The sequence below is a fragment of the Coptis chinensis genome, chromosome 8, assembly GCF_015680905.1.
Source record: "Coptis chinensis isolate HL-2020 chromosome 8, ASM1568090v1, whole genome shotgun sequence".
Lineage (NCBI taxonomy): Eukaryota > Viridiplantae > Streptophyta > Magnoliopsida > Ranunculales > Ranunculaceae > Coptis > Coptis chinensis.
Window position 1 is genome coordinate 12,306,699 of NC_141463.1, and position 27,440 is coordinate 12,334,138.

Consider the following 27,440-nt stretch of genomic DNA (forward strand, 5'->3'; position numbering starts at 1 on the left):
CGTCCTAATTTATTAAAACTGGGCCAACCAATAAATGACGGTCTTTACCCGTCGCAAACGTTACAATTCTTAAAAAAAATAAAACAGGCGTGAGTTTAAGTGACGTCCGAGGACATTACTTCAAGTGACGCCCGAGATGTTTATTAACTAATAGCCGGATGGAAAATTCCCCACCCCCTCTATTAGCTAAATGTTTATCACCTGAGATTTACACCCCCATTGGAAACATGTTTTTGACATTTAGAGTGTAAATTTTACACTTTAAACAATTTACACCCTCCATTGGAGATGCCCTTATTAAGACGTCACATAAAGTGGGGGCAGTATGTAACTGTTTTGGGGGAATAGTTACATATAATCCTCCACAGATGTGGCCTTCTCTAGAAAAGAAGATTTGTGATCGTTCTAGGGTCGACAATCACAAAAACCATTTCAAAACAGTCACAAAAGCCTATTTCTGTCATTTGTGATCATTTTGAACACAACAGTCACAAATAACATTTTAAAACAGTCACAAAACCCCCTTTTTTTACTAGTGAAACACCTTGGAAAGGGCTACTACTGATACAAAATGCATCACATTAATTCATCGTGGCCTGCGTTCCCTTAATGACAGTTGTGAGGATCTCCGAACTAGGCAGGGTACCATTATCACTAACCAAGTGAACCTGCAGAACAATTTTGATTTGATGAATGATAGTCACCGGGATCTCCAGGCTAACATGGAGACTCTCGTCCAGCGTGAGGATGAGCGTTGGGAAGCCATGAATGCATTTATGGAGCTACATCAAAAATTCAAGTAGAAGTTCTCTGACGTTTGCCACCTCATGAGGGTTCTTCTTCTAATGACTCTGTGAGGCATGAGCGTCGTCGACGCAGGATGGATGACTCTGGCCCATCCTCATCTCATGGCTAGTAGTTTTGTTGAATTATTATTTTGATGTATTTCCCTATTTTTAGTAGAAATTGAATTTTTTTTTAGTTGTTTAGTCAAGTAGTTAATATTTGATTATGTATTTGGTTGTTATTTGAATTTGAATTTAATTTGATTTTTATCCAAACATGCTATCTATTTTTCATGAATCCCACCTTCCCGATTTGTTTGGGGGTGACATTATTTGTTTAGCATTGTATTTTACCCTATCCACCATTTTGAAAGTAAATATTGCAAGGTTGTGAGAATATGAATTGTGGGAGCATGTTACTAAATTGGTGTCACTAGAATTAGCTAGTGTTGGGTTGTGCAACTTCAAGGAGTAGAAATTAGATGATTGCTATTTTAGTTTCAGCCAAAAAGCTATTGGTTTGATTTTGGAGTATGCATCTGGTATGTTTCTATTTTGGATTTAGAAATTTTCTGTTTCCATCATCTTGCCTTAACAATTTTGGCAACTTGTGGTATTTAGATTAAGAAACTAGTCCTCTATAAATCCTTGGTTCACTTTAAACTTAAAACCACACCTCTCACTTTGCACATCTCACTTTTATCTTCACTTTCACTTCAGAGCACTTCTGGTACACGGAGCGCGCGCACCCCCTATTTTGCCTAAAGTCAGAGCGCGCCCGCCCTCACGGTACTGGAAATCTTGCCAAGCAAGAGCGCACCCGCGCCCTTCCACAGGCAATCTTGAGCGCGCCTGCGCCTTGGCTTCCGCAGTCACTTCCACTTCTAATTTTTTGTAGGTTCTTCCGAGGTTGCTTCCAGGAATTCTAGAGTGTGTTTGTTGGTATGAAATCTCCTCAAATCATACCGGAGCACTCCTTCAAAGATTTGTTCTCGAGTGAGACCTATGGATCTTGGTTCCGCGAAGTGATTATACAGGCAGGATGGTAGCCTCTACTGGTAAGTTCTAATGAATTATATTCTCCTGCACTTATAGCTTATTTCTATGATCATTGTAAGTTCTTTTATTGGCCGAATGGAGAACAAGTATTCTCTATCACCATTAATGATGAAACAATGGACATAACCAAGTTCTTGTTGGCCTTTGCTATTGGACTTTCTATGTCTGCTAAAATCCAAGACTCATGGGGCTACTTAGTAAACAATATGTACACCTACAACTATGAGTTTTTACATGAGACCTATGGGGCAGGAATTTTCCGTGTAGAGGACCAATGGCAATATAACGTAGCCCTTGGTAGCTTGTCCCTTAACGTGGGCACTGTTATGTTTTTTATCATGCTAAATATCTTAGAGGAATGACATTTTTCTTCTGCGAATGACACCACTTATGACGTCTTCCTTGCTCTAGCTGAGGGATGTATGCTTTATGACCTTCCCCAGACATTAGTGTCTAGTTTAGCACGAGCCCATAGTATGACGCATAACTACCTTCTTATGCCTGTGTTAGTTTGTCGTATAATGTTATGTTTCTTTCTTGAGTTTTGTACCTGTTTCACGGATTGGGTTGGGGTTGATATTGTAAGACCCACCAATTGCATTATACGCTCATTCCATGCAATGACTTGGCGGAGGTGGAGGTTACAGCCTAATTGGGTTGCACTTTACATCCGACCAAGTGGCGCTTAACAGGTTAGCAAAGGTAGATGATAAATGGCGTGAGGCCTAGCAAATTATCATGGCATGGCAGGATGCAAAGCAACCTCACTTCTTTATAGAAGAGGAGGACAATGCTTAAATGCTGGATATGAGGTAAGTTTTATTTTTTGTTAGTGTCTGCTTATGTCCCAAGCAATTTAATTTTTGTTATCCCCATAACAGGTGGAACTCATATAGAGTTGCGTCTATTTTTATTTATCTATATTAGTATGTTTTAAATTTGTTTTGTAGGTGTTCAAAAATTTCACGCATTTCAATGGTATTTTCTACCCTTCTTATTTCTATACTTTGAGGACAAAGCATGTTTTTGTTTGGGGGTGGCATAGAAACACGCATAATTTAAGGCACCTATTAGAATATATATGTATAATATGCACTTTGCTTTCCAGTAAAAAATTCAAAAAATTCAAAAATATAAATAAAAAGTTTATACTATACACTTAGGAATATTGGTATTGTTTTTTTTTTCTATGATGATAATAGTCTAGAAGTTTCACGTTAGCTCTTAAATTAGAATAATTTTTAGAAATCTAGGTTAATATGTAGGTAATAATCATTGCATCTTTCTATAAATATATTGCATAAGCATCTATGTTTGTATTGCCAGTAAGTTTCTGAAATTTAGGCTAGTATACTTATTCTATAAATCCTGTGAAAATATAGCCTAAAAGTTTTATGAGTGAAATATCTGAGTAATGACACAATTAGGGAGAAGTAAATTCTGAATAGAGAAATCACACGTCCACTTGCTTGATCACTATGTCATATCCTAAGAGAGAATTTAGGCCCTTTTTGGATCGATATAGTGAGAAATTCAAACCTATATGAAATTATTTTTCGCTAGTCACCCCTCTGAGCCTTTCTTTAGCCTTTCATAAACCACAATTCCTTTACCCTTTTACAAAAACAAAACAAAATAAAAATCAACCTACCCTTTTTTGAATGAGTCTGAGAATATAGATGAAGAAAAGAAAAGAGAAAGACATGTGAAACCAAGAATTTGTTAGTGCTTCAAATAAGAAAAGAAAATAAAGTTTCCATTCAAAGAAAAATAAATAAATAAATAAAATAAAAAGTTAGGACTTAAAAAATATAATCAAAGGAGTCAAAAGCCAAAGAAAAAGAAAAAAAATGGCTAAGGATGGAAACAAAGTATAGAAGCAAAGTAAGAACAAGATTTTCTCTAGTTACATAATATGAAGACTCTATTATCTCAGACTTGTCCTTTTGAATATCTATTTTCTTCCTTCTTAAAACCATCACCTAATCCCCGCAACGCCTAATAAAGACTTCTAGCTCAATCAGGAATAGGTTAGCGTGATAGTAAGTGGCAGATGTGTTTGATTGACTTCGGCGTCCTTGTGTGTCAATGAGATTGTAAGGTAAAGTGTGCCCACTATGCACTGGAGTAAGCAAAACTTGAGTGAAAAAATCAAAGTGTTTTTGTCTTGACATTTATTGAGGACCTACTTAAGGACGCTATTCCAAAGTTTCAAAAATGAACCTGTTATTGCATTTCATAGCATAGTTCATTATATATATGTTTATCCATAGATGATTGATTATTATGTACATATTAGTTTAAGTTTCGACTTGATTATTCTGTATTCATTGCTAGTGAGATATATAGATATCTGAGAATAAATAAGGAACAGTAATTTTATTTCTTAGTCATTGTAGTATAGATGAAGTTTGTGAGTACCTTCGCTGGAAAACTCTTACGAGGCTATAACTCGTCTACTAGGGAATTCCTAGTGGTTTAAGGTCTTGTTGCATATGGTCAATGCAATCGTACTTGGCGAAACGAGATTAGTCAGAACTCCATTTTTGGTCACTTATTTTAATTTCTCATATTTGCTTAAGGACAAGCAAAATGTTGTTTGGGGGTGGTTTGATAAGAGCCCAAAACTGTAATTTTAACCCCTTAATAATATTACATTTAGACCAATTATGTGATTAATAAATAAGAGTTAGTATTGTTTATGTATTTTTGTGTATTTCAGGCATTGGAGTCAAATATGTGAAGAAATATGTCCCTTTTGCAAGAGAAATGAGCAAAAGTTGGTTGCTAATAAGTTCTATGGTTAAAGCCCAAGTTTTAAGGAAAAAAAGTCTTGTTAAATCACAGTCAAAGCTGAAAAGTCAAAGTCAACGCGGGCAGAAATAACGTATAAAAGTCAGCAGAACTTCCGTAGGCTGTATCTTTGGACTCAGACTTTGGAATTGAGCCTACCATATGTCAAAACGACCGGCTCGGAAAATATCTTTCTAATGGTCTAGGCCTTGATCAAATCAGAAGATTAAAAGTGGACGAAAAAATCTGTTGTAATAATTTCCAACAGAGAAACCCTTTTTGGACTTAAGTAATAAGGTTTTGGGCTCGATTTTATGGCCCAAAACATGACTCCAAATCCCATGCATGAAATTATAGACCTAGCCCTCTTCTATATAAAGAGGACTAAGGCATAACTCTTAAGTATTTAGATTTTAATTTATATACAAAGTTAATAGTCAGTACTTAGTGTTTAATATAGTTTTAATTCTTAGACTCTCTTCCATTAGATTAATAAAGTCAAGTTATATTCTTTCAATGATGTCTTCTTCTTATTCTTCTATTAATGATAGTATGATGAATCTGAGCTAAACCTCCATTAGAGGGGTTTGATGAAGCCTTGATGAAGACTTGATGTGTTAGTTTAGATTTATTACTTGTTCAAGAGTTTCACTCTAGAGGTTAGTTTATTCACCATGAGAATAGGTTAAACTTCCTCTCATGCTAATTATTAGTTGGTTAGAGATGCCATGAATAGTTAGAGATCAACACTTAATCTTATTTGGTTAGGATTGCAATAATCTACACTAGCATATCAGGAATAGATCAAGGTGGAATCAAATCCCCCTAATTCTTTTTCCATATTCACATCTTAGTATTAAAATTGTCATAGTATAATTAGAACACCTCAATTAGTTATTTTCATCATATTAGTATAATGTCAATCCATTACTCTCATTGATTTTGTTAGAATTGATTAAACTAGTGAAACTTAACGTCTAAACGATTAGGAGTGGAACGAATTCTCTACTCCATAGATTACATGATAATTGAGAGTAGAACTTTGATCTTCTAGTAAATTCACGTGTTTTACTTCTGCCTAAGTTTAATTAGTTAAATAGGAGTAAACAATTGTTTTTAGTTTTATCAGTAATCTCAGCTAACACTATTGTAGTCAACTCCCGATGACTACCGTTCACATTCACAAAAATCCTACGATTCACAACCTCCCTCTTCTTGTAAAAAGCAAGCACCAAATCATTGTGATAAAAATCATCCGTCGAATACCACAAACTTTCCCACTTCCTTTTACATATTTCAGTATCGAAGAATGGTGCAAAATTTGCACTGGAAAAAGCTTGCTCCGGAAGAATTTTAGGAGCTTTAGGAGCCATGGAGATCTGGATTCGGGATTTGAGGTGAAGGTTAAGGTGTGTGATAGTGAACAAACAACTCGGTTGAAACTGGAACTGGAGGTGTGAGGAGGTCAGGGCACATGCGCTTTCAACTTTTTTTTTTTTTTTACTGTTTCTGGGTTCAGGCGGTGACCGCTAAGGGTTTAAAAAATTTCAGGCCCAAGCCCAATACAATTTTGTAATACCCATCCTGTCCAATGTCTCGTATAACTTAAAACTAGAATTCCTTATTCGTTAATGGCCCGATTTTTGCGAATGAGCTATGAAAATGATCAGCAGAGAAAATACAATCCAATTAACCATAAAAAAAAACTCAAATCTAACTGTTGTTGACACATCATGAGATGGGAAACGCCTCAAAATGTGTGAATATCATAAGTTATGTGCTCAAAAAAGATCTAAATTAATAGGTTATGTCAACACGAATCAAAGTACGACTAAATGACATAATCAACAAGAATAGAAAGTTGAGCGAACAAGAAAGGAAAGACCAACACCCCACCCCCAAACAAATTTTTGAAAACAGGGTTTAGAAAATTTGTTTTAAAACGTGGGTCTTTTAAAGTCAGATTCCCGAGACTGCTTACTAAACTAATGTTTATTGGATTTTCACACTTTTATACTTTTTATGAATAAGGTTTAATATAAAAGAAAACAATAAATCAATAAGGACGTAAATCAGTCCATAGAGAAACATGACTCAAAAACGAGAAAACATGCAAGAGTGGAAAGCGTGAATTACGCTAAACGTGGACTTAGGATCTAGTACTTACAACCACACACTCCAAAGGGAGGGCCCGGTTACCTTAATGGTGCACTTAACAATATATATAGAAATGAAAGAAAGTACACCAAACATCAAAGGTCAGTCCTCATAGACAAGGTCCTGTAAAAGGACATTCTCCACATCTGGGGACCTTAACTCATGAAAATGTTTTAACTGTTGGCCATTGACTTGAAATGTACTATTATCCTTTGGATTTACCAAAGTGATTACCCCGTGAAGGGTGACTTCAGTAACCAGAAAAGGACTAGACCAACGGGTTTTTAATTTCCCTGGAAAAATATGCAAACGTGAGTTATAAAATAAAACCTTTTGACCAACTACAAACTCTTTACGCAAAATTTGTTTATTATGAACACGTTTCATGTTAGCTTTATAATCCTTCGCGAGATCATAATAATCACTACAGATTTCTTCAAGCTCATTAAATTGTAATTTGCGCTTGACACCTGCCTCATCAATATTGAAATTTAGGTTTTTTATATCCAACTTAGCACGGTACTCAAATTCAATGGGCAAGTGACAAGGTTTTCCAAACACAAGTCTAAAGGGTGACATTCCTATCGGTGTCTTAAAAGCTGTTCGGTATGCCCATAAGGCATCTGTTAGACGTTTAGACCAGTCTTTCCGGTCAGGATTGACTGTCGTTTCTAAGATCTTTTTAATTTCTCTATTAGAGACTTTTACTTGGCCACTAGTTTGTGAATGGTATGGAGTTGCCACCTTGTGGGTAACTCCGTATTTCTTAACTAAAGAAGCAATAACTCGATTGCAAAAATGCGTTCCACCATCACTGATGATGGCATTAGGGATGCCAAAATGAGAGAAGATGTATTCTTTAATAAAAAAAAATGCAACTGTCGTATGGTTATTGCTACGGAAAGCCATGGCCTCTATCCATTTGGAAACGTAGTCCACGTTAACAAGAATATAAATAAAACCATGGGAAACAGGAAAAGGACCCATGAAATCAATGCCCCATACATCAAAAATTTCCATTACCATAATGAGATTTAAAGGCATCATATTACGTTTAGTGATACGCCCAAGTTGTTGGCAACGAACACACGTCTTGCAGTGTACTTTGGCATCTTTAAAAAGGGTAGGCCAATAAAAACCACATTGAAGAACTTTTGCTGCCGTTTTCATACCACTAAAATGGTCACCACACGCTTTCTCATGGCAGAAGGATAAAACCTCATTATATTCCCACTGGGGAATACAACGACGAATAATTTGATCCGCACAATACTTAAAAAAGTAGGGCTCATCCCAGTAGTAGAGCTTAACTCTAGCAAAAAATTTCTTACGTTCGATTTTTGACCAAACATCAGGAATAGTATCAGAAGCTAAAAAATTCACAATGTCGGCATACCAAGGTGCAGAAAAAATAGAATAAAGGTGCTCATCAAGAAAAGAATCATGTATGGACTCAGAGTCAGTATCAGTGTCATTGGTTAGTCTAGATAAGTGATCGGCAACTACATTTTTGACCCCTCGTTTATCCTTAATTTCTAAGGTAAACTCTTGCAGGAGAAGAACCCAACGGATCAATCTCTGTTTAGCATCCTTCTTAGCAAGAAGGTACCTAAGAGCTGCATGGTTAGTATACATTAAGGTCTTTGAACCAACCAAATAAGGACGGAACTTATCTAAAGCATAAATCACAGCTAAAAATTCATTTTCCGTAGTAGTATAATTTCTTTGAGCATAATTTAAAGTCTTACTAGCATAATAAATAACAGTGGACTTATCATCTAGTTTCTGGCCTAACACAGCACCAACAGCATAATCGCTAGCGTCACATATAAGTTCGAAAGGTTTAGACCAATTGGGAGGCTGTATAATCGATACAAATGTTAAAGTGGCTTTTAATGTTTTAAAAGCCTGTTTGCAGTCATAATTGAAATAAAAAATGGCATTTTTTAAAAGCAGATTAGTAAAAGGCCTAGCTAATTTTGAAAAATCCTTGATAAAACACCTATAGAAACCTGCATGGCCTAAAAAGGCTCTAATGTCACGGATAGTCCGTGGTATAGGTAAAGACGCTATTTTATCTAATTTGGCCTTATTTACTTCTATGCCGTCAGCTAGATACAATATGACCTAGAACTATTCCTCTTTTAACCATAAAATGACATTTTTTCCAATTTAAAACCAGGTTCTTTTCCTCACACCGTGTTAACACTTAATCAAGATTAGACAGACAGTCACTGAAAGAGTTTCCGTAAATAGAAAAATCACCCATAAAAACTTTCATAAAGCGCTCCACCATGTCACTAAAGATATGAAGCATACACCGCTGGAAAGTACTAGGAGTGTTACGGAGGCCGAAGGGCATTTGTTTATATGCATAAATTCCAAAGGGACATGTGAAGGTAGTATTGTCTTGGTCGTCAGGATCAATAATGATCTGAAAATAGCCAGAATAGCCATCTAAAAAACAATAATAAGCATGGCCAGCTAGACATTCGAGCATCTAATCTATAAAGGGTAAAGGAAAGTGATCCTTTTGTGTCATGGCATTTAAGCGTATGTAGTTAATACAGATCTTCCATTTCATAGGAACTCATATGGAAACATATTCACTAGCAGCATTATATACAATAGTAACACCCGATTTCTTAGGAACTACATGAATGGGGCATACCCATTCGCTATCAGAGATGGGATATATGATACCCGCATCGAGTAACTGTAAGACTTCTTTCCTGACCACCTCTTTTATGGCAGGGTTCAAGCACCGCTGAGGTTTGCGTGAAGTCTTCATATTATCTTCCAAATGTATATGATGTGTGCATACGCTAGGATCAATCCCTTTAATATCATCTAGGGACCAACCAATCGCGGAACAATGTTCCCTAATCACCCTAATCAAACGTGTCTCTTCATCGGCAGACAACTGAGAAGATATGATAACCGGATGACTACCATCCTGATTAAGATGAATATACTTTAACTCAGTAGGAAGAGGTTTAAGCACATGGGTGGGAAGAATGGGTAGAAAAAATTGAAGAGGTTCTTCGTCCTAAGTAGTAAAGACTTGTTTAGGTAAGAGGTCTTCAAACTTGGGAGATGGATCAACAGAAGGATCAAAGATAAGAGTATACTCTAAAAGGGCATTGACTTCCTCTATGTAGGAGTCGTTATCGAAGTCTAAACTTCTAAAGGAAAGGAATTGGTGCATCTAATTCTCTGGAAATATGTTGTTGAAATAATCTTGAGCTAAGCTCTTGATCATGCTAACTTCTCCATCGATAGTCGTATCTGATAACTGTTTCATCATTTTGAAAACATTCACCTCAACAGAAAGGTGTCCAAAAGACATGGACATCGAACCTTCACGGCAGTTAATGAGCGCATTGGCGGTTGCCAAGAAAGGACGCCCTAAGATGATAGGAACAGAGTCATTGGCGACTTCTGTGTCCAAAATAACAAAGTCGGATGGGTAGTAAAATTCTTGAACTTTAACAAACGTGTTTTCAACGACACCCTTGGGATACTTTATAAAGCGGTCAGCTAATTGCAACATCATTTTAGTTGGTTGCATCTCTTGGAGACCTATTTGTTAATATAAATAATAAGGGAGTAAGTTAACGCTCTCCCCAAATCTAGTAGAGCAGTTGATAAGCACCCAAAACTATAATATTAAACCCCGAGAGACATATCATTTTGATCAATTATGTGTTTAATAATCATATAATAATTATAATTTCGTACTTTTGCAGGTTTCTGCAGTTAACATGAATATAATGATAAAACATGCATCAAAGTACGGGAATACCGGAATATTTGAAGTTTCCCACTCAACCCCAGTGAAACCCAACAAAGCCTGACTAGAGTTGAAGTTTCCAAAATAACAAAGCCAGTGCAAAACGGGCCCACATATAAAGAAGCAGCAAACTTTCAAAGCTCACATCTGATAAATCTAGATGCCGACGTTGGTTAGTGAACTGCCAGAGCGACCAGGGCGACGAACCCTACGTAAAGACATAAAATTGTAAAAATGCAAAAATCAGCGCTGCCACTGGACACACTAAGTAGACCCACTCGGCGGGCCCAAAAGGCATGACGAGTCAGCATAGGCAGGTGGCAAGAGATGGTCACAAAATTGTGCCACCTTGCAATGTGAGAAGACACGTACCTGTTCAAAGATTAAAATGAAATTGAGCAAAGGGCCAAAACTCAATTAATCCTTCTCCGATCCAGTCTCCAGCCTATATATATGAAAGGGTAGCCTTCATTATTCGGCCTTCAGCATTCTTGCTTTAGCCTATACATTAGTTTTAATTTAAACGTCTGTAGTTACATTCCAACACTTAAACTCTGTCATTTTCATTCCAGCAGCTTAAATAATGTAAGTCATCTTATCCTTAATAATAGTCATTTCTTTTATAGTTTAATTCATGTCCTACAATTATTTACTTAATGTATACAACAAGTTTAATTATCCTTTCAATGACCATGAGCTAATCCCCCCCCCCCCTCAGGGGGAGGGTTATGCTGCTCGTGTGAGAATCCGGATTGATTATTTAATATTCTAGAATCACTGCTTAGGAATTAGGCATAGATTAGACATCCGGTCTCAAAATGACTGAGACTGTACAAATTTGGAGTGTTGATGCTCCAGAACACTCTCGTGTGCGACCCAAAATGTCTCAAGGCGACAATTTATGGTGTCGACGACTCTCCAATTTGTCGGCTGATGTGGAATCGAGCGGGAGCTAAAATGATATTCCAGAGATGAAATATTAGTTCAACTCCTTATGCTAGTGCGATGCGGCTCAGAGATGTGGGCATGCACTAGGGATCAATACTCGACGTCGTCTCCGAACAAGAGACGAATTAGAGATGTAGTGATGCGGTAATATAAATTGTTGAAAAATGATTCTTGCATGAGTATGATTAACCCTCTCCCTGTTTCTCTATCTTTGTTTACCTACATCAAAATCACCGTAGTAATTTACATTATTTGCATTACCATTATTTAATTAAAACCAACTAAAAAACCTAAATCCTACTCACCAAAAGTTATAGTTCCAGTTGTGAACCTTTTCGAGCCCTAAGGTTTGGACGATCCCTTACTTGACCTATCCTACCAAACCCACATGAGTAAAGTAGCTTGACTAAAACGGACGACTATACGGACTTTGGACTTTGGACTTTGGTCTTCGGACTTCGGACGTACTGTGGACCTCGGACTTAAGAAACTTAATAAAACAAATCCCAATAACGTGAAATATCCGTTTTTATCAAATGGCACCGCTGCACGCCGAAGGACTCTGGACTTAACGTAATAACTGGAATACATCACATATAAACCCCCTCCCCTACCTCCTCATCTTTTTAATTTTCATTTCTTTTACGATACTAACGTGTTACGTAACTGTTTGCCCTAATTTTTTTCTACTAACAGATATCTGTGAACCAAGTCTTGTTTATTTTCATTAGCACAGTCTAAGTATTCCGTAGGAACTTGAAGTACTAAACATACAAAAGAGTCTCGGACGAGACTAAATTAGTAGCGCAGCGAGACTAACCTGGAGTATCAACACTCCAGTTTTCAGGTACATGCCACTTTCCTTTTCAGTACTCTTTTGGACTCTCTAGTCTAGTTTATCTATTAAGTTTACGAGCTCGGGAGTTAGTTCGATCGTTGTACAAGGAATCGCGGGACGCCAAGTTTCAAATTCTTAAACTCCTAAAACTTTGTCGAGGATATTAATTAGTTATTTGCTATAACCTGTTTTACCTCGCATGTTTGAGTGTTGGCATGAGTTCATTCTCGACATTCCCCTAGCTCACATATAGTTGCACGTATCGGTAACCTAGATTATTGCATGCGTAGGACATATTTCGATTCACGTATAAGTAATATAGGATTGCATGTGTAGTAGACTTTCTGTGTAAAACTAGCATGTTTAGTTTCTATTTTGGCATCTATCGTTTTTAATTGCATGTTTCGTAATCACGTCTCCATAATACATTAATTACGTAAAACAAAAAAAAAAAAAAAAAAAAAATAGTAATAATTAAAATTTCATCATAATCATCTTAATAGTACCCCGCATAATACACCTTCATAAATCATCATCATATTCCCTAAGTGTCTAGAAAACTTGAAAGATTGAGGTTGCTTAATTAAAGAACGTGCTAGCACGAACAACCTCCCTCAATTCTCTCAGGTGACCTGGCGGCTGGAATATTCACACGTTATCCTAGCTTTCTCTGCTAGAGTTCGCAACAGCTCAGGAAGACGTGTTTCACCTCCCTCATTCCTTAATTCTAAATCCTCCTGTCATAAATTGTTCCTAATGAGCCTAGAATTAAAACTTGTATTTGTATGAGACTACGGTCTGGTACTAATAAGGAATTAGAACTTACATATCGTCGTCGAAAATACAATAAACAACTGCTTAAGTTATCTCCTAGGCATAGTTTCTCCTCCGTAAACCAACCTCGTCAAGTATCTCCGTTACTATTATCTTCCTTTGTTATGGCTCAGGAAAATCCCACAGTCGAGAAACCCCTTTTGGATTTCTATACTGCCTTACAGGAAGGACCTGCTTCCTGCATTAAACTCGATGCGATTGTAGGTGATTTTCACATTCCGCCAAACATTCCGGGTTGTTACCTGTTTACCATGGTCTAGACCATGAAAAACCGTACAATCACCTTCGTCAGATGCAACAAGTAGTCACTACTTTCCGCCATTCGACTGTTACTAACGAACAAGTCTTGCTTAGGTTGTTTCCCTTCACCTTAGTTGATAAAGCTTCAGTTTGGCTCCACGAGTGCAAAGCGCCCGCCAATCCATTGACACATGGGCCAAACTTCGCACAAGCATTCATGATAAAGTTCTATACTCGAGGAAAACTACGTAAATGCTTCAAAAGATTCAATTCTTTCGCCAAAGACACCCGGGAATCCTTTTCGAGGCGTGGAGCAGATTTTCGATCCGCTTCTCGAATGTCCCTATCATCAACTTCGACATTTGATTAGTCCGTTCATTCTTTAATGGTCTCTCGACCATCAAAAGGAAACATTAGATATCATGAGCGGCGGTTGTTTCATGGACAAAGCGCGCAAGCATACACTTTTCTTGAGAAACGAGGGCTTCACGAAGCACCCATTGGGGAAACACTGATTCTTCCAGATCTTCTAAAGACACTCCTACCAAAGTTACGTCTATGTTCGAGGTCAAATCCGATCCGGAACTAAAAACTCTAATCAAGTCCCTAAACAAAAAGGTCGATGCTCTTTCGGTACAAGTAAATTATCAAAAACCCAAACAGGTCATGGCTGCCAATGCTTCCCCATGTCCTCTTTGCTTAAGTCCTGAGCACACTGATTCTTATTGTCTTTTGGTATACGAGTGCCCTCCCCAACCTTCTGAAAAGGCTTGTGCTTTCAACATCCCTAATGCACCTTGGCGACAACATCCGAATTTGGCTTGGGCACCCATGGCCAACAACAAGCAACTCCGGGTGTCAACAATGCTCCTATACGACCACCCGCGAACTACAATTCCTATCGTCAAGGAAATCCTCCACAATTCCAACAAGGGCAAAGTAATTTTCCCAACAATACAAATATAAGGTACCAAAACAACCGCAACCTTGTTCCCGCTAATCAAGGATATGGCTACCAAAATCAACCCGTAAATAATAACCATGAACTAGTTCCTGCTGCTCCACTAGTACAATCCACGGTAATAAAACAATTTGAAACTTTTCTAACATACATGAATCAACAGAATCAAATCCTAGCTTCTATCCAATAGTCTCTTCAGCTGTTAGCTCAGGATAAAAGTCAAAAGGGCGTGTTCCCTGGCCAACCAGTTCCAAACCCTAAGCCTACAAACACTGCCTTCAAACTCAACAATGCACCAGGATCTAGAAATCCAAGACAGGGTAAGGTAAATTCCATTACCACTCTTCGTTCTGGCCGAACCATCGACAATAATATACGTATATGCCAGACGACGAATTGAAGGAAAATACGACTGACGTCCTTCCAACTCCTACCTCGCAACCTATAACGGACGAAGTTGTGCCTTCCAAATCTACAACCACGTCCCTAGGGAAAGACGCCATTGATCCTTATGCGCGATTCCGCCCAAAAGCTCCGTTCCCTGCTCGTTTGGTAAAGAACAAACGTGACGAACATTTTGATGAGATCCATGAAACCTTCAAAAATTTGACCATAAACTTACCTTTCCTAGATGCACTTAAGCATTTGCCCAAGCATGCCAAATTTTTGAAGGACATGTGCACCACCAAACGACGTACGAATGTTTCATCAACAAGCGTTCCTCACTGAGCAGTTTCCCTCGATTACCACTATCAATGGTGTGGTTAAATATAAAGACCCAAGTCGACCAACTGTACCATGCACGTTGGGCGACAAGTATACTGCTACCGCACTTTTAGACCTAGGTGCCAGTGTTAACCTACTTCCCTACTACTTATTTAAGCAGTTAGGTCTTCATGAATTAAAACCTACCAATATGACTTTGCAACTCGCGGATCGCTCCATCAAGTACCCAAAGGGCATAGTAGAGAACGTCATAGTCAAGGTCCAAGATTTTTACTACCTAGTTGATTTTGTCATTCTAGATACTTAAGTGGCTTGTGACTCCATTCCTATCATCTTGGGATGTCCTTTTCTTGCAACTGCTAACGCTCTCATAAATTGTCGGGACGGTTCAATGACATTGTCTTTTAGGAACCTTTCTGTCGAACTTAACGTGTTCAAATTAATGAAACAATTTCCCGATCCTATAATGGAGGGTGAGATTAGCTTGGTTGATAGTATGGAGCATGATTATTTCACAAACTCTTTTCCCCCAGACGAGATACACCAATTTCTTTCTTTTGATAATCCTGAGTTTGTCGATGACTCGTACATAAAGGATGTCCGCGCATTATTAGAGTCGGTACCACTATTTGACCCTACTACTGCGTTGTAAACTGATTCAGAAGAATCGGACTCGCTCTTTTCCATTGAAGAGATGATCCCTCACGAGTCCTTGATCCCCAATCCTCCAACTCTGGATTTAAAACCTCTACCCTCTGATTTGAAGTACGTGCATCTCGATCTCGATGGTAGTCACCCTATAATAATTTCTACTCACTTGACTACCGACGAATAGGCACGTTTGATTCATATCATTCGTGAACACCACTTCACTATCGGATGGTCCTTAGATGATATAAAGGGAATAGACCCTAGCATATGCACGCATCGCATACATCTCGATGACGGCACAAAGACATCACGAGAACCGTAACACCGCCTTAATCCTGCCATGAAGGAAGTGGTGAGAGAGGAAGTTTTGCGTTTACTAGATGCGGTATCATATACCCTATCTCTGATAGTGACTAGGTGAGTCCTGTCCACGTTGTTCCCAAAAAGTCTGGCATTCAAGTTGTATAAAATGAAAATGGTGAATGCATCTCCGCTCGCATTCCTTTAAAATGGAGAATTTGCATTAACTATCGCAAACTTAATGCCAGAACACGTAAAGATCACTTCCCTCTCCCATTCATTGACCAGATGCTAGAACGTTTAGTCGGTCATGCTTACTACTATTTTCTTGATGGCTATTCCGGATACTTCCAAATTGTCATCGATCTCGCCGATCAAGAAAAGACAACTTTCACGTGTCCCTTTGGAACCTTTGCATACAGACAAATGCCTTTTGGTCTTTGTAATGCCCCAGGCACCTTCCAACGCTGCATGCTTCACATTTTCAGTGATATGGTGGAACGTTATATGGAAGTCTTCATGGACCACTTTTCCATTTACGAAAATTCCTTTGACGACTACCTATCCAACCTTTCTAAAGTATTAACGTGTTGCGAAGAGAAAAATCTGGTACTCAATTGGGAGAAGTGTCATTTCATGGTTACCAAAGGACTTGTTCTAAGTCATATTGTTTCGAAAGACGGGATAGAGGTTGATAAAGCTAAAATTGTTAAAATTGCTTCGCTACCTTTCCCACGTATAGTTCGTGATATCTGTGCCTTTTTAGGCCACGCTGGGTTTTACAGGAGATTCATTCAGGATTTTTCTAAAGTTGCTCGACCATTAACCAATATATCTCCCCGCTTAAGGATGATGATTCGACTTCAATTTCAATTGCAAACAAGCTTTTGATACTCTAAAACTGCTCGACTACCGCTCCTATCATTCAACCCCGGATTGGTCTCAACCATTCGAACTGATGTGTGACGCTTAGCGACTTTGCTATTACAGTACTAGATTAGGCAACGACATGATGACAAACCCATTGTCATTTACTACACTAGTAAAACTCTTAATGACGCTCAACGTAATTACACCACAACTGAGAAAGAGTTCATAGTTGTTGTCTATGCTTTGGATAAGTTTCGCCCTTACCTAGTTGGAACATCCACCATCGTATATAGTGACCATGCCGCACTTCGGTACTTACTCGCGAAAAAGGACGCAAAACAACGATTGTTCCGCTGGATCCTTCTCTTGCAAGAATTCACCCTGGAAATCAAAGACAATAAAGGAATCGAAAATGTCATGGCCGACCATTTATCAAGGCTGGTTGGTGACATTGATAGTGATTCTGAAGCCATCTGTGATTCCTTCCCAGACGAGTATTTGTACTCTATTTTCTCATCTCCATGGTACGCGGATATCGTTAACTACCTAGTTACTGAGGAAGTCCCTTCCTCTTGGTCACGTCCTAATCGTAAAAAGTTCTTATCCACTGTAAAATATTATTTCTGGGATAACCCCTACCTCTTTAAGTATTGTTCCGACCAACTCATTCGTCACTGCATTCCCGACTGGGAGCACACCGACGTATTATCCTTTTGCCATGAACAATCTTGCGAAGGTCATTTCAGTGGAAAGAAAACTGCAGCCAAGGTGTTACAATGTGGTTTTTACTGGCCTACCCTTTTTCGCGATGCACACGAACATTGCATAGCTTACATTCGTTGTCAGCACCTAGGTCGAATTACCAAACGAAATATGATGCCCCTAAATCCTATCTTGATTGTGGAAATTTTTGATGTTTGGGGCATTGATTTTATGGGACCCTTCCCTATTTCTCAAGATTTTCTATACATTTTAGTCGTTGTAGACTATGTATCCAAATGGATTGAGGCACTCGCATGTCGCTCAAATGACCATAAGACTGTCATGAAATTTGTAAAAGAAAACATTTTCTCTCGTTTTGGTGTCCCCAAAGCTATCATCAGTGATGGGGGTACACATTTTTGTAATAAAATGTTTGGGTTTTTAATGAAGAAATATGAAGTTACTCACAAGGTTGCTACTACATATCACCCACAAACGAGTGGCCAAGTGGAAGTCTCAAACAGAGAGATAAAGTCTATTCTGGATAAAACTGTCAACCCATCAAGAAAGGACTGGTCTCTTTGCTTATCGGATGCCTTGTGGGCATACCGAACAACATTTAAGACACCTATAGGGATGTCTCCTTACCGCATTATTTTTGGAAAACCTTGTCATCCGCCAGTTGAACTTGAGCATCGTGCCCTTTGGGCCATCAAAAGCCTCAATTACAATTTCATCGAGGCAGGCGAGAAGCGAAAATTGCAATTAAATGAGCTTGAGGAGATTTGGAGTGATACTTATGATCTCTCGAAATCCTACAAAGCTAATATGAAAAGGGTGCACGACAAGCACATTTTGCGTAAGGATTTCAAAATTGGCCAAAAGTTTTTCTTGCACAACTCGGATTACACATTTTTCCTGGTAAATTGAAAACACGATGGTCTGGTCCTTTCATTGTGTCAGCTGTGAAACATTATGGGGCAATCTCTTTGCTTAATCCACAAGATAACAGCGAATTTCAAGTCAATGGACAAAGCCTAAAACATTACCACGAATTACGCCACCGGATGTTGAGCGGACTCTTCTTGGGATCCGGTCTACCACGGACTAGATGTTTCGTTTGGCATACTCAATCTTGTTTCTATAGAGGGTACGCCATTTTGGTAGCCAGGTCATCTTCTATCTCATGATCTCCAAAGTTCTTTGAAGTGTGTTGTTGCAAGCACCGAAACCTTAGTCCACGAAAACTCCATTTTTCGAGTATAAATGTCTTTCGCAACACGAGCAAACGTGCTTTCGGGTAAAACGATGGGTACCTAAAAATTCACCTCCTTCCTTCTCTTTCCTTTTTACTCACGCCTCGCGAACTTCAGCTAATCATTTTGGTGTAAGTCTCACTCATCACAAATAGGGAATGGTCGTAGTACTTTTTGCTTGAACGACGCGGCGGCGTCTTGAAGGATGGGGGTGTATGCATTGTCAAACACCCTTCCGTCTAGGTCTTGACTTCCTATCCGATACTAGCCAGTTTAAGGTATACTTTTGTCTGACACCAGCTGCGCAGGATAATCTTTGTCGCCGCGCTGTTTCTCCCACAGGTTGGGATTCATCTTGAGAATCTGACGTTAAAAGACTCACAAACGTCTTGAGAATCTGACATTAAAAGACTCGATTCATCTTGAGGATCTGACGTTAAAAGACTCGATTTGTCTTAAGGATCTGACGTTAAAAGACTCACCTTGTAGATATATTTATATTGTTGCCTTTTCCCTTTGCATTAAGTTTTGCACATGAGATTCGTGTCCAACCTCAGATGTCGCATTCTTGGAACACAAACGGGCAATGGATTCCACCAGACCAACCCTAGAATTGGTTACTTTGAGTTCCCCTTGGGGCGGTTTGAGGATAGCTATATGTAATAAGGGCAATATTATTAGATCGTAGCGCGCACGGTCCAGGATGGTACCGTCCTACCCCTAACCCCATAATACATAGAGGTAAAGCCACAGTCTGGCTGGATTGGGTTCGCTCCAGAGCTGACATGATAGTTGTCTATGATTTAGGATGATGACTTTTTTGGACATCCAGTGTTCTTCACATATATCTCCCTTGTATATAAATAAAACCTTTGTTTATAAATAAAACACCCTCCTTCTTTTCAAAAACTCTTGTGACCTTTGAGGATGACTTATACAATTGGATAGCATTTTTTGTGCTGATCATTTCGATATCTCATTCATCCAATTCGGAGTCCAAACGAGTCGTGGGTAAGCGTTTAGATTTTTTAGGTTTAAATCGGGCTTTAGGCTTGATTTGGGCTTGGGAAATTTTTTGGCCCAACCAAAATATCAAAATCTCGGGCCCTTTAAACCCGACAAACCCGACCACACGCGTCACCATCACTCACTTTGTCTTCCCTAATTTCCGGATCTTGCCCCCTCTCGTTTAAGTCTCGCACAAGACAGGCCCCCGTTATATCAAGGTCTCACGCGAGACCCTTACAACTCCGACCACAATTCCCTTCCGTCAGCAAGTCCCATTTCTCCCCCTCATCATTAATCAATAGCCAGCCTCTCCCTACGACCAATGATGGCCGGAAACAGGCGAATTTGTGTGGAGAATTTTTTGAAATTTATTCGAAAATGGGATGTTTGCTCCATTCTTTGATAATGAAATTCTACGACAATGGGAACTTTAATGGCGACCATTTTTGGGTTACCGTCGATGGTGTGCGCCACGAAGTCACACCTGTTTTGATCTCCGGGATCACGGGCATTCCTCTAGTTGACCACGTGCTGACTCAGCAACAGTCCATGTACCCACGGACTTACGACCTAATGCTCGACACGCTAATCGAGGGAGAGTACAACATAGATGGGAAATGCGCGTATCAGCGCTCGGTGCGACGGAACCAACTAGCTGTGAATCAATGGCTGGGACTGAACGTCATTGGCACCTCGAAGCCCTCAAACATCAACAAGACCTTTCTCCACCTTCTCTAGATCCTCCAGGAGCGAAAGGGTAACTTCTGCATCGTTACCTTTCTTTTTGATATTATTACACATGCCACTCTTAGATCAGCCCCCTCTTTCGCCGCCGTAACGAAGTTATGATTACTTTGGGTTTTCTGTCCGCCACCCCGCTACTCCCTATACCACAATATGAGAATATGCTTGTCTTCAAGAAATGCATACTGGACCCTTGGGAACCCACATCACCTAGGGCTCTGGAGCGCTATAGTGTAGGCTCATCTCACCCTACCTTACTTTGATGAGGCGCCATGAGTAAGATGACCCAACCCATAGATGAATTGATGTATTTTTTAGTAAATATGCAATCTGTCTTTCCAATTATTATTATTTTTTTTTAAAATAAGAATCTGTATTTTTTTTTTTATTATTTTTCCTATATGGAACTTAGCTTTAAGCTGATTGGAATAGATTATATTTTTTATCAACAGAAAGTTATTGTGTTTCACTCTGATGTCTTAATCATCATTTTCACAACCTAGCTACCATTAAAAAAAAATTGTTTAATATTCACGTGCAAAGCACGTGCATTTTAGCTAGTATATATATATTACCAATGGTGTGAAAAAATGGATTCTCCATATTTTGGTTAGGAGCCAATATCATATCAAAAGCTTATTTAAGCCAATGAGAATGACAAACATTGACATATTCTTCATTATATGAGACTACTGATAACCTCAAGGGAAAAAAAATCATCCTAACAGAGTATTGTTTTTAAATCATTGGTGGTGGAGGAAGGTTCTTTGTTTGGACAAATCTGCATGTCAATAACACCCACTCAACATCCATTTCTTGACTCTATTAGTGGGAGGGTTGTTGCTTTCAGACATTTGCCTAATTAACGCGTATGAAACAGTTCATTTTCGTTTTTCCAATTATATGTGTTCTTCATTTTTCTTTTGAAAATGTTCTTAATGAGCACCAATCGTGGCCATTTCATGTTCTCAAGTATTGATCGTGTTACTTGATGTTCCCTCCATTCCGCTGGTCCCGCTATTAAAAAGAAAATATATTCTTCATGAGAACCTAAATGCTTATAAGTTATAGCCAAACAAACCTTTAAATCTATCTTAAAATGAAATCAAGAAACAAAAATTGTTTTGATTTGTTCGTGAACAACGTACAGCAAGTCGTACTGTCCAGTTGAAACCCCATCAATTGTTAAAATTGGTTACAATTTACAAGTTATTATTAGGGTTCTACTTTTGGCATATTAAATTACTTGTTGGTTGATCTTAAATTTAATCTGAGAATCAAAGAATCAGAAAATAAAAAGTATTATCGCCTAAATCTCTGCCATTTGTTTCAAGTGCTAAAACTGTTAGTGCATATTAAATTACTAAAGCTGTTTGGTTAAAATGCCGAGACGTCGAGTTATTTGCTGAATGGGGTATGCCAAGCGTATTTGTGCTTAATAGTTTTGAATGAATAAATACATTTATCATACCGCATTCAGCACAAAACTCAGCATTTATTTTGAGGTTTTTAACCAAACACTTTTCAGGTATATGGTCATGGCCATTATAAGGATGTAATCATTTTGATTTTTCACATTGGCATTATCTGCGAAACAAAAGAAAACTAGCAAAAGACTATTGGGATGGTTATATGAACTCCATCTTATAGTGACTCTAAAATGACTTCATCACTAAATACAATGAATTAAAAGCTGATTTTTAATAGAGATGTTCTCCACACAATAAAGATTATCCTTACAAAAAATCACTTTATTTGAAGATGTGCAATCTGGTCAAAAAATTGTTTAGAGTGTTATGAAATTATCTAACGGTTCAGATTTTTTTTTAATTTCATAATAACTTTTGACAAAATTAAACATATTCAATTGAGTTAATTTTTTATGAGAGTGTTTTCCATTATGTGATGTATATCTCTACAAAAACTTAGCCCACAATTAATTTATAAGTCTACTTTTAGAAATAGAATAACTTTAGAGTCACTATAAGGTAGAGTTCATATAACTTTCCCCCAAGACTATTAGTAACAATAATAATCTGAGTAACAATAATAATCTGTTGGGTCTTTCTGTACGTCTTCATTTCAATTTGTTTGTTGGGTATTTGAGATTTTTTAGTATATCTAGTGTGAATAAATAGTTGAAAATTGCGGCATACATTTTGTTTCAACTTCAGTATTGTGCTGTCCCAATGAAAACCTTTTCATACTTTCATAGTACCCTCTTAGTTCTTAAAAGTTAATCATGACGCCAGCAGACATCAGCAAAGAGTTGGGTGGGTTGCACTATAATCCAAATCACTCTGACCCCATGATCATGATCAAATAATTCATATAATGGCTTTGTGGGGGTAGCCTATTTTTAATTTTATTAAAGTTTAATGTAGGAGCCGTCACTAATAGTAACTTCACTTTTTAATCAGTTATTTTACGAAGATAAGCACCAAGCATACATACTTGTACTCTTTACCTTGCTTACTCCCCCTTCACACTTATTTTCCATCTATATATACTTTGTGCCAAACTTAAAACCACTTGAGAGTTGAGACTTAAAGAGGGGCGTACTTGCATTCAAATAAGAGTACATTTTTCCATGGCTGTGTGCCAGAATTCCATCTTTCACATTTTCTTTCTCTTCTCTAGCTTATTATTTTTCTCCTACTTGAACAAAGCTTATGGAACAGAAGGGACATTCGCAAGCAATATTCCTCATACATATCATCATGCTATTGAAATTCAGTCACTGTTACCAACAACCACTTGTTCCGAATTCTCTTCTAGACATAGAGGTAATATACATACATACTTTCCACAGTTTCATATGGTGTACAATTTATTCGAAGTAGACTTGACTTGCTGAGTTAGTTGTAGGGACTTGTGCCTCTACTTCCTTGGTATAAGCACTGTCTTGATTATTTGTGTGCTTACAAACCAAAGGGAAAGAGTACTAGAGTTCGTTTCCTTGAGCTTACAAACCCAACCTGCAGACGTCGTCGTCCAAAATACCCTCCTTATTCGTAGATAGATAGATACCTTCAAGCAATTGGGTTGTTATTGTATACATGCACGCAACCATGTTAAAATTAATTCATCGGTGATTACCTGCAAGCAATCATGTTATCTGCTCTTTCATTGTCATTATATATGGACCTTATTTACGGCAAGGTGTATTATCAATATTATTAGAGTGATTAATCACACAGTATTAAAGTGGTTGGGGAGGTTCAGTCATATGTTTAACCTCTTCATTATTAAATGTGTAGAAATGGTTAAGTTTGATTTTAGCTTTTGAAAAGATAAACGTCACTGTTCAATTTCTGTAACAAGGAAAAACTCATTCCTCATAGTGCACCACTGACCACTCTACTGTAGATGGTCCAACTGTTTAGGATGCGCTGTGGCGCTGTGCTAACAGATTCTCCAATATTCTTGTCAAGGCGTCAAGCTATGTCGTGAGAAATCCACACAAAACTTTCCACATAAAGTATCACAACAGGCCCACGGCATGTCTGAATTTGACAAAACAGCGAAGTTAGGAGGAAGTCATAGTGAGAACTCATTTTGCACTACACTCATGTTTGGACTTTTGCCCGCTTTCTAGCAAATCTTCACCTAAGGGAAAAAAAGATTGATCATAAGAAGAAGCTAACAATATCCTAAGAACCTATTAACTATATTTGGTAGTAATCTGCGTTATATTTATGCAAAATGTTCTGTTGGATTAAGCTATACTGTTTCAATTGCATCATTTGTTATGAAGCTTGGAACAGAGGTGCCCTATGCACCTATGTTTGTAGATTTTAACTGATTTCAATTCTTTCAGGTAAAAAAGGAGCAGTGCTACCAATGTTTAACAAGAATGGGCCTTGCTCTCCATTAAGCAATAAAGACAACATACAAAAAACTATCAACCATACTCAAATCCTTATCCAAGACCAATCAAGAGTTCATTCAATTCACTCTAGAATATCCAAAAAAGGAGTCTCAATAACGCCAGAGGAAGTTAGACTCCCAGCCAATTCAGGAAGCTCCCTTGGAACTGGCAACTTCTTTGTTACAGTTGGATTTGGTACACCGAAAAAAGATCTCCCAGTCATTTTTGACACAGGCAGTGACCTTACTTGGATCCAATGCCAACCATGTGTAGGTGGTTGCTATCCGCAACGTGATCCAATATTTGATCCTATAAAGTCATCTAGTTATTCCAACATCTCTTGTAGCTCGATTGACTGCTCCCAGCTCCGTTCAGGCACTGGCGGCTCTCCTAGTTGTAGCTCCTCTACTTGTGTATATTCCATTCAATACGGAGATCAGTCATATTCCATTGGATTTTTCGGACAAGAAACACTAACATTATCACCCACGGATGCCTTCCCCAAGTTTAAATTCGGTTGTGGTCAGAACAATGATGGCCTATTTGGGAAAGTGGCTGGTTTACTTGGCCTTGGCCGTGATAAAATCTCCATTGTGTCTCAAACTGCGCTGAAGTATAAAAAACTATTCTCCTATTGCATTCCAGCACATTCCTCCGGATTCCTAGCCTTGGGTGCTCCCCCTTCAACTGCTGCAAAATTTACACCACTTCTTGCCGATTCTCGTGGTCCTTCATTTTATTTCCTCAACCTACAAGGAATTAGTGTCGGCGGAAAGAATCTGGCAATATCACCGTCGGCATTTTCAGTTGGTGGAACCATCATAGACTCTGGGACAGTCGTTACACGATTACCACCATCAGCCTATTCAGCTGTTAGAACAGCATTCCGACAAGCAATGACAACTTACCCCTCTGCACCTGCCTTGTCTATATTGGACACATGCTATGACCTTAGCGGATTCAAAACTGTATCAATACCAAAGATATTATTGCATTTTGCGGGTGGAACCGATTTGGATATACCCCCAACTGGTCTTCTTTTCGCACAAAGTACATCACAAGCGTGCTTGCCTTTTGCTGGAAATAGCGATGCTGGAGATGTGGCTATCATTGGGAATAAACAACAACAGACAGTTGAGATTGTTTTTGATGTGGCTGGTGGAAAACTTGGATTTGGCCCTGGGGGGTGCAGCTAACCAAGTCACCAAACCTTTTCTCTCGATTGGGAAGATGACGTACTAAACAAGAAGCCAAGATAAACAGATTATAAGATGATAGCCACTCAGTATAGGATGATGATCTGAAACTTATTATAAGATGTACACAGTTATTTATACTTTCTTCGCAAGTGTTCCTCAACTACTGTATTGAATGTTAAATATATAATTTTAAGAAGAATTAAACAACTACAGTTAGTAGTTCGTCATTATCTTCTCTCAATATGCCATAAATTGATAAATCTGATGCCTGGTCTTCATAATCAACTCCCCACACAGAACTCTATTATTGTCTTACATCACTCAATTCAACAACAATAAGCCAGAAATAAAGCTTGTCTTACAGTTAGACGCATAGTACAAAATATCGAGATTTCAGATATAGGTATATAAAAATTGCGATATTAGTTTGGATAAATACCAGTGTAAGTATTGACGATATTTGTGGATATATCGCGATATGTCGACGATATAAAAAGTTTTTGTTTTAATCACGATATTTTCATATATAATTGGTGGTGGTGGTGAGGGAAAGAAACTTGGGAGGAGTATGTCCATCGAGCACCTGGAGTTGCTGACCATACGGAATATTGGACATTTGAACAAATATCAAACCTTAAGATTGAGGTACCTTTTTTGCCTATTTCCACTGCTATTCTCTGTGGTCTAAGTGTCGCCTTCATGCGTTTGTGCAGTCTAACCTTTTCTTCGGGTGTCCTCAAGCAATTGTAGACACACCGTCTTTTATATTCCTATGGGTTGGTGATGGTGTGGGTCTTGAGCAGGGCCGGCAGTGCCTAATGTTTGGGTAATGACTCACACAAACACACCAATGATCTCGTTGGAGAGGTTGATAGATAGTGAAAGAGACTGTACCACCAATGGCTGCCTACGTATCCAAATTGTTCTCTGGAATCAAGTCTCAAAAATGCACGTAGTTCTTTGTTTGAAATGATTGTTGGGTATTTATAGGAATCTCATTGCTAAAAATACCCCTTTCTTATTTGACGAGATATTTCCCTCTTTGTATAAAATCTTTCCAAAAGCTTCATATGGACAAAATCCCTTGACATATCTCCAGACCTGCTATATATAACTTGGGTGTCATATTAGTGGGCAGTGGCATTGCTCCAATAGAGGGCATGCCGAATACCACATTAGTAGACAAAGCGGGACTGCCACGCGATGGCGGGTAAAGCAAGCCCGCCTCATTAGTGGGCTGCTCTTATAGTGGTACCCCATGATGGGTCGCTTAGTGGGGGTACAAATACGATGGTACATATACGCCCCTCTTTGCGGATGGAATTAGTTCCTTAAATGTGAAGAATAGACATCATATTACTATAAAAGAATGAAACACTGTGATCACAATTTCTGCGATGCCACGCGAATAACTTAGTTAAGGTACTTAACTTAGAATGCTTTGAATTAAGTGTCGATGCGTGCACAACCTCTTTTATAATGAAGAACGCCTAGGTGATAATGTAAAATTTGGGAAACAGAAATTTCATTTTGTTGATAGACACGATAAACCGGTTTGCATTTATATAGTCATTCCCGCTTGATTGCTATGTGATTTGTGATGAGTGGGGTAAGGTATTGTAAATGCTAACCCCACGATTTTTTGGTGCGTGGGTTAAGATATTGCATATGCAAGTCCCGCGACTTCTTGATGCGTGGAGTAAGG

At 38.4% G+C, this 27,440-nt stretch overlaps 1 protein-coding gene across 1 annotated transcript; it reads left to right on the plus strand.

Moving 5' to 3' along the window:
* Positions 1–23,204: 23,204 nt before the first annotated feature.
* On the plus strand, positions 23,205–25,962 carry LOC147479995 (aspartyl protease family protein At5g10770-like). Its single transcript, XM_086575934.1, has 2 exons — positions 23,205–23,451; positions 24,486–25,962. The coding sequence occupies exons 1-2, from the start codon at positions 23,256–23,258 to the stop codon at positions 25,730–25,732; spliced, it is 1,443 nt and encodes a 480-aa protein (XP_086432060.1). The 5' UTR covers positions 23,205–23,255; the 3' UTR covers positions 25,733–25,962.
* The last annotated feature ends 1,478 nt before the right edge of the window (positions 25,963–27,440 follow it).

What these genes read in the sequence shown, in the direction of transcription:
- LOC147479995 (XM_086575934.1), top strand. Translation starts at nt 23,256, where the DNA reads ATGGCTGTGTGCCAGAATTCCATCTTTCACATTTTCTTTCTCTTCTCT. An exon ending in ATTCTCTTCTAGACATAGAG is followed by an intron (nt 23,452 to 24,485) that starts GTAATATACATA and finishes CAATTCTTTCAG; the next exon opens with GTAAAAAAGGAGCAGTGCTA.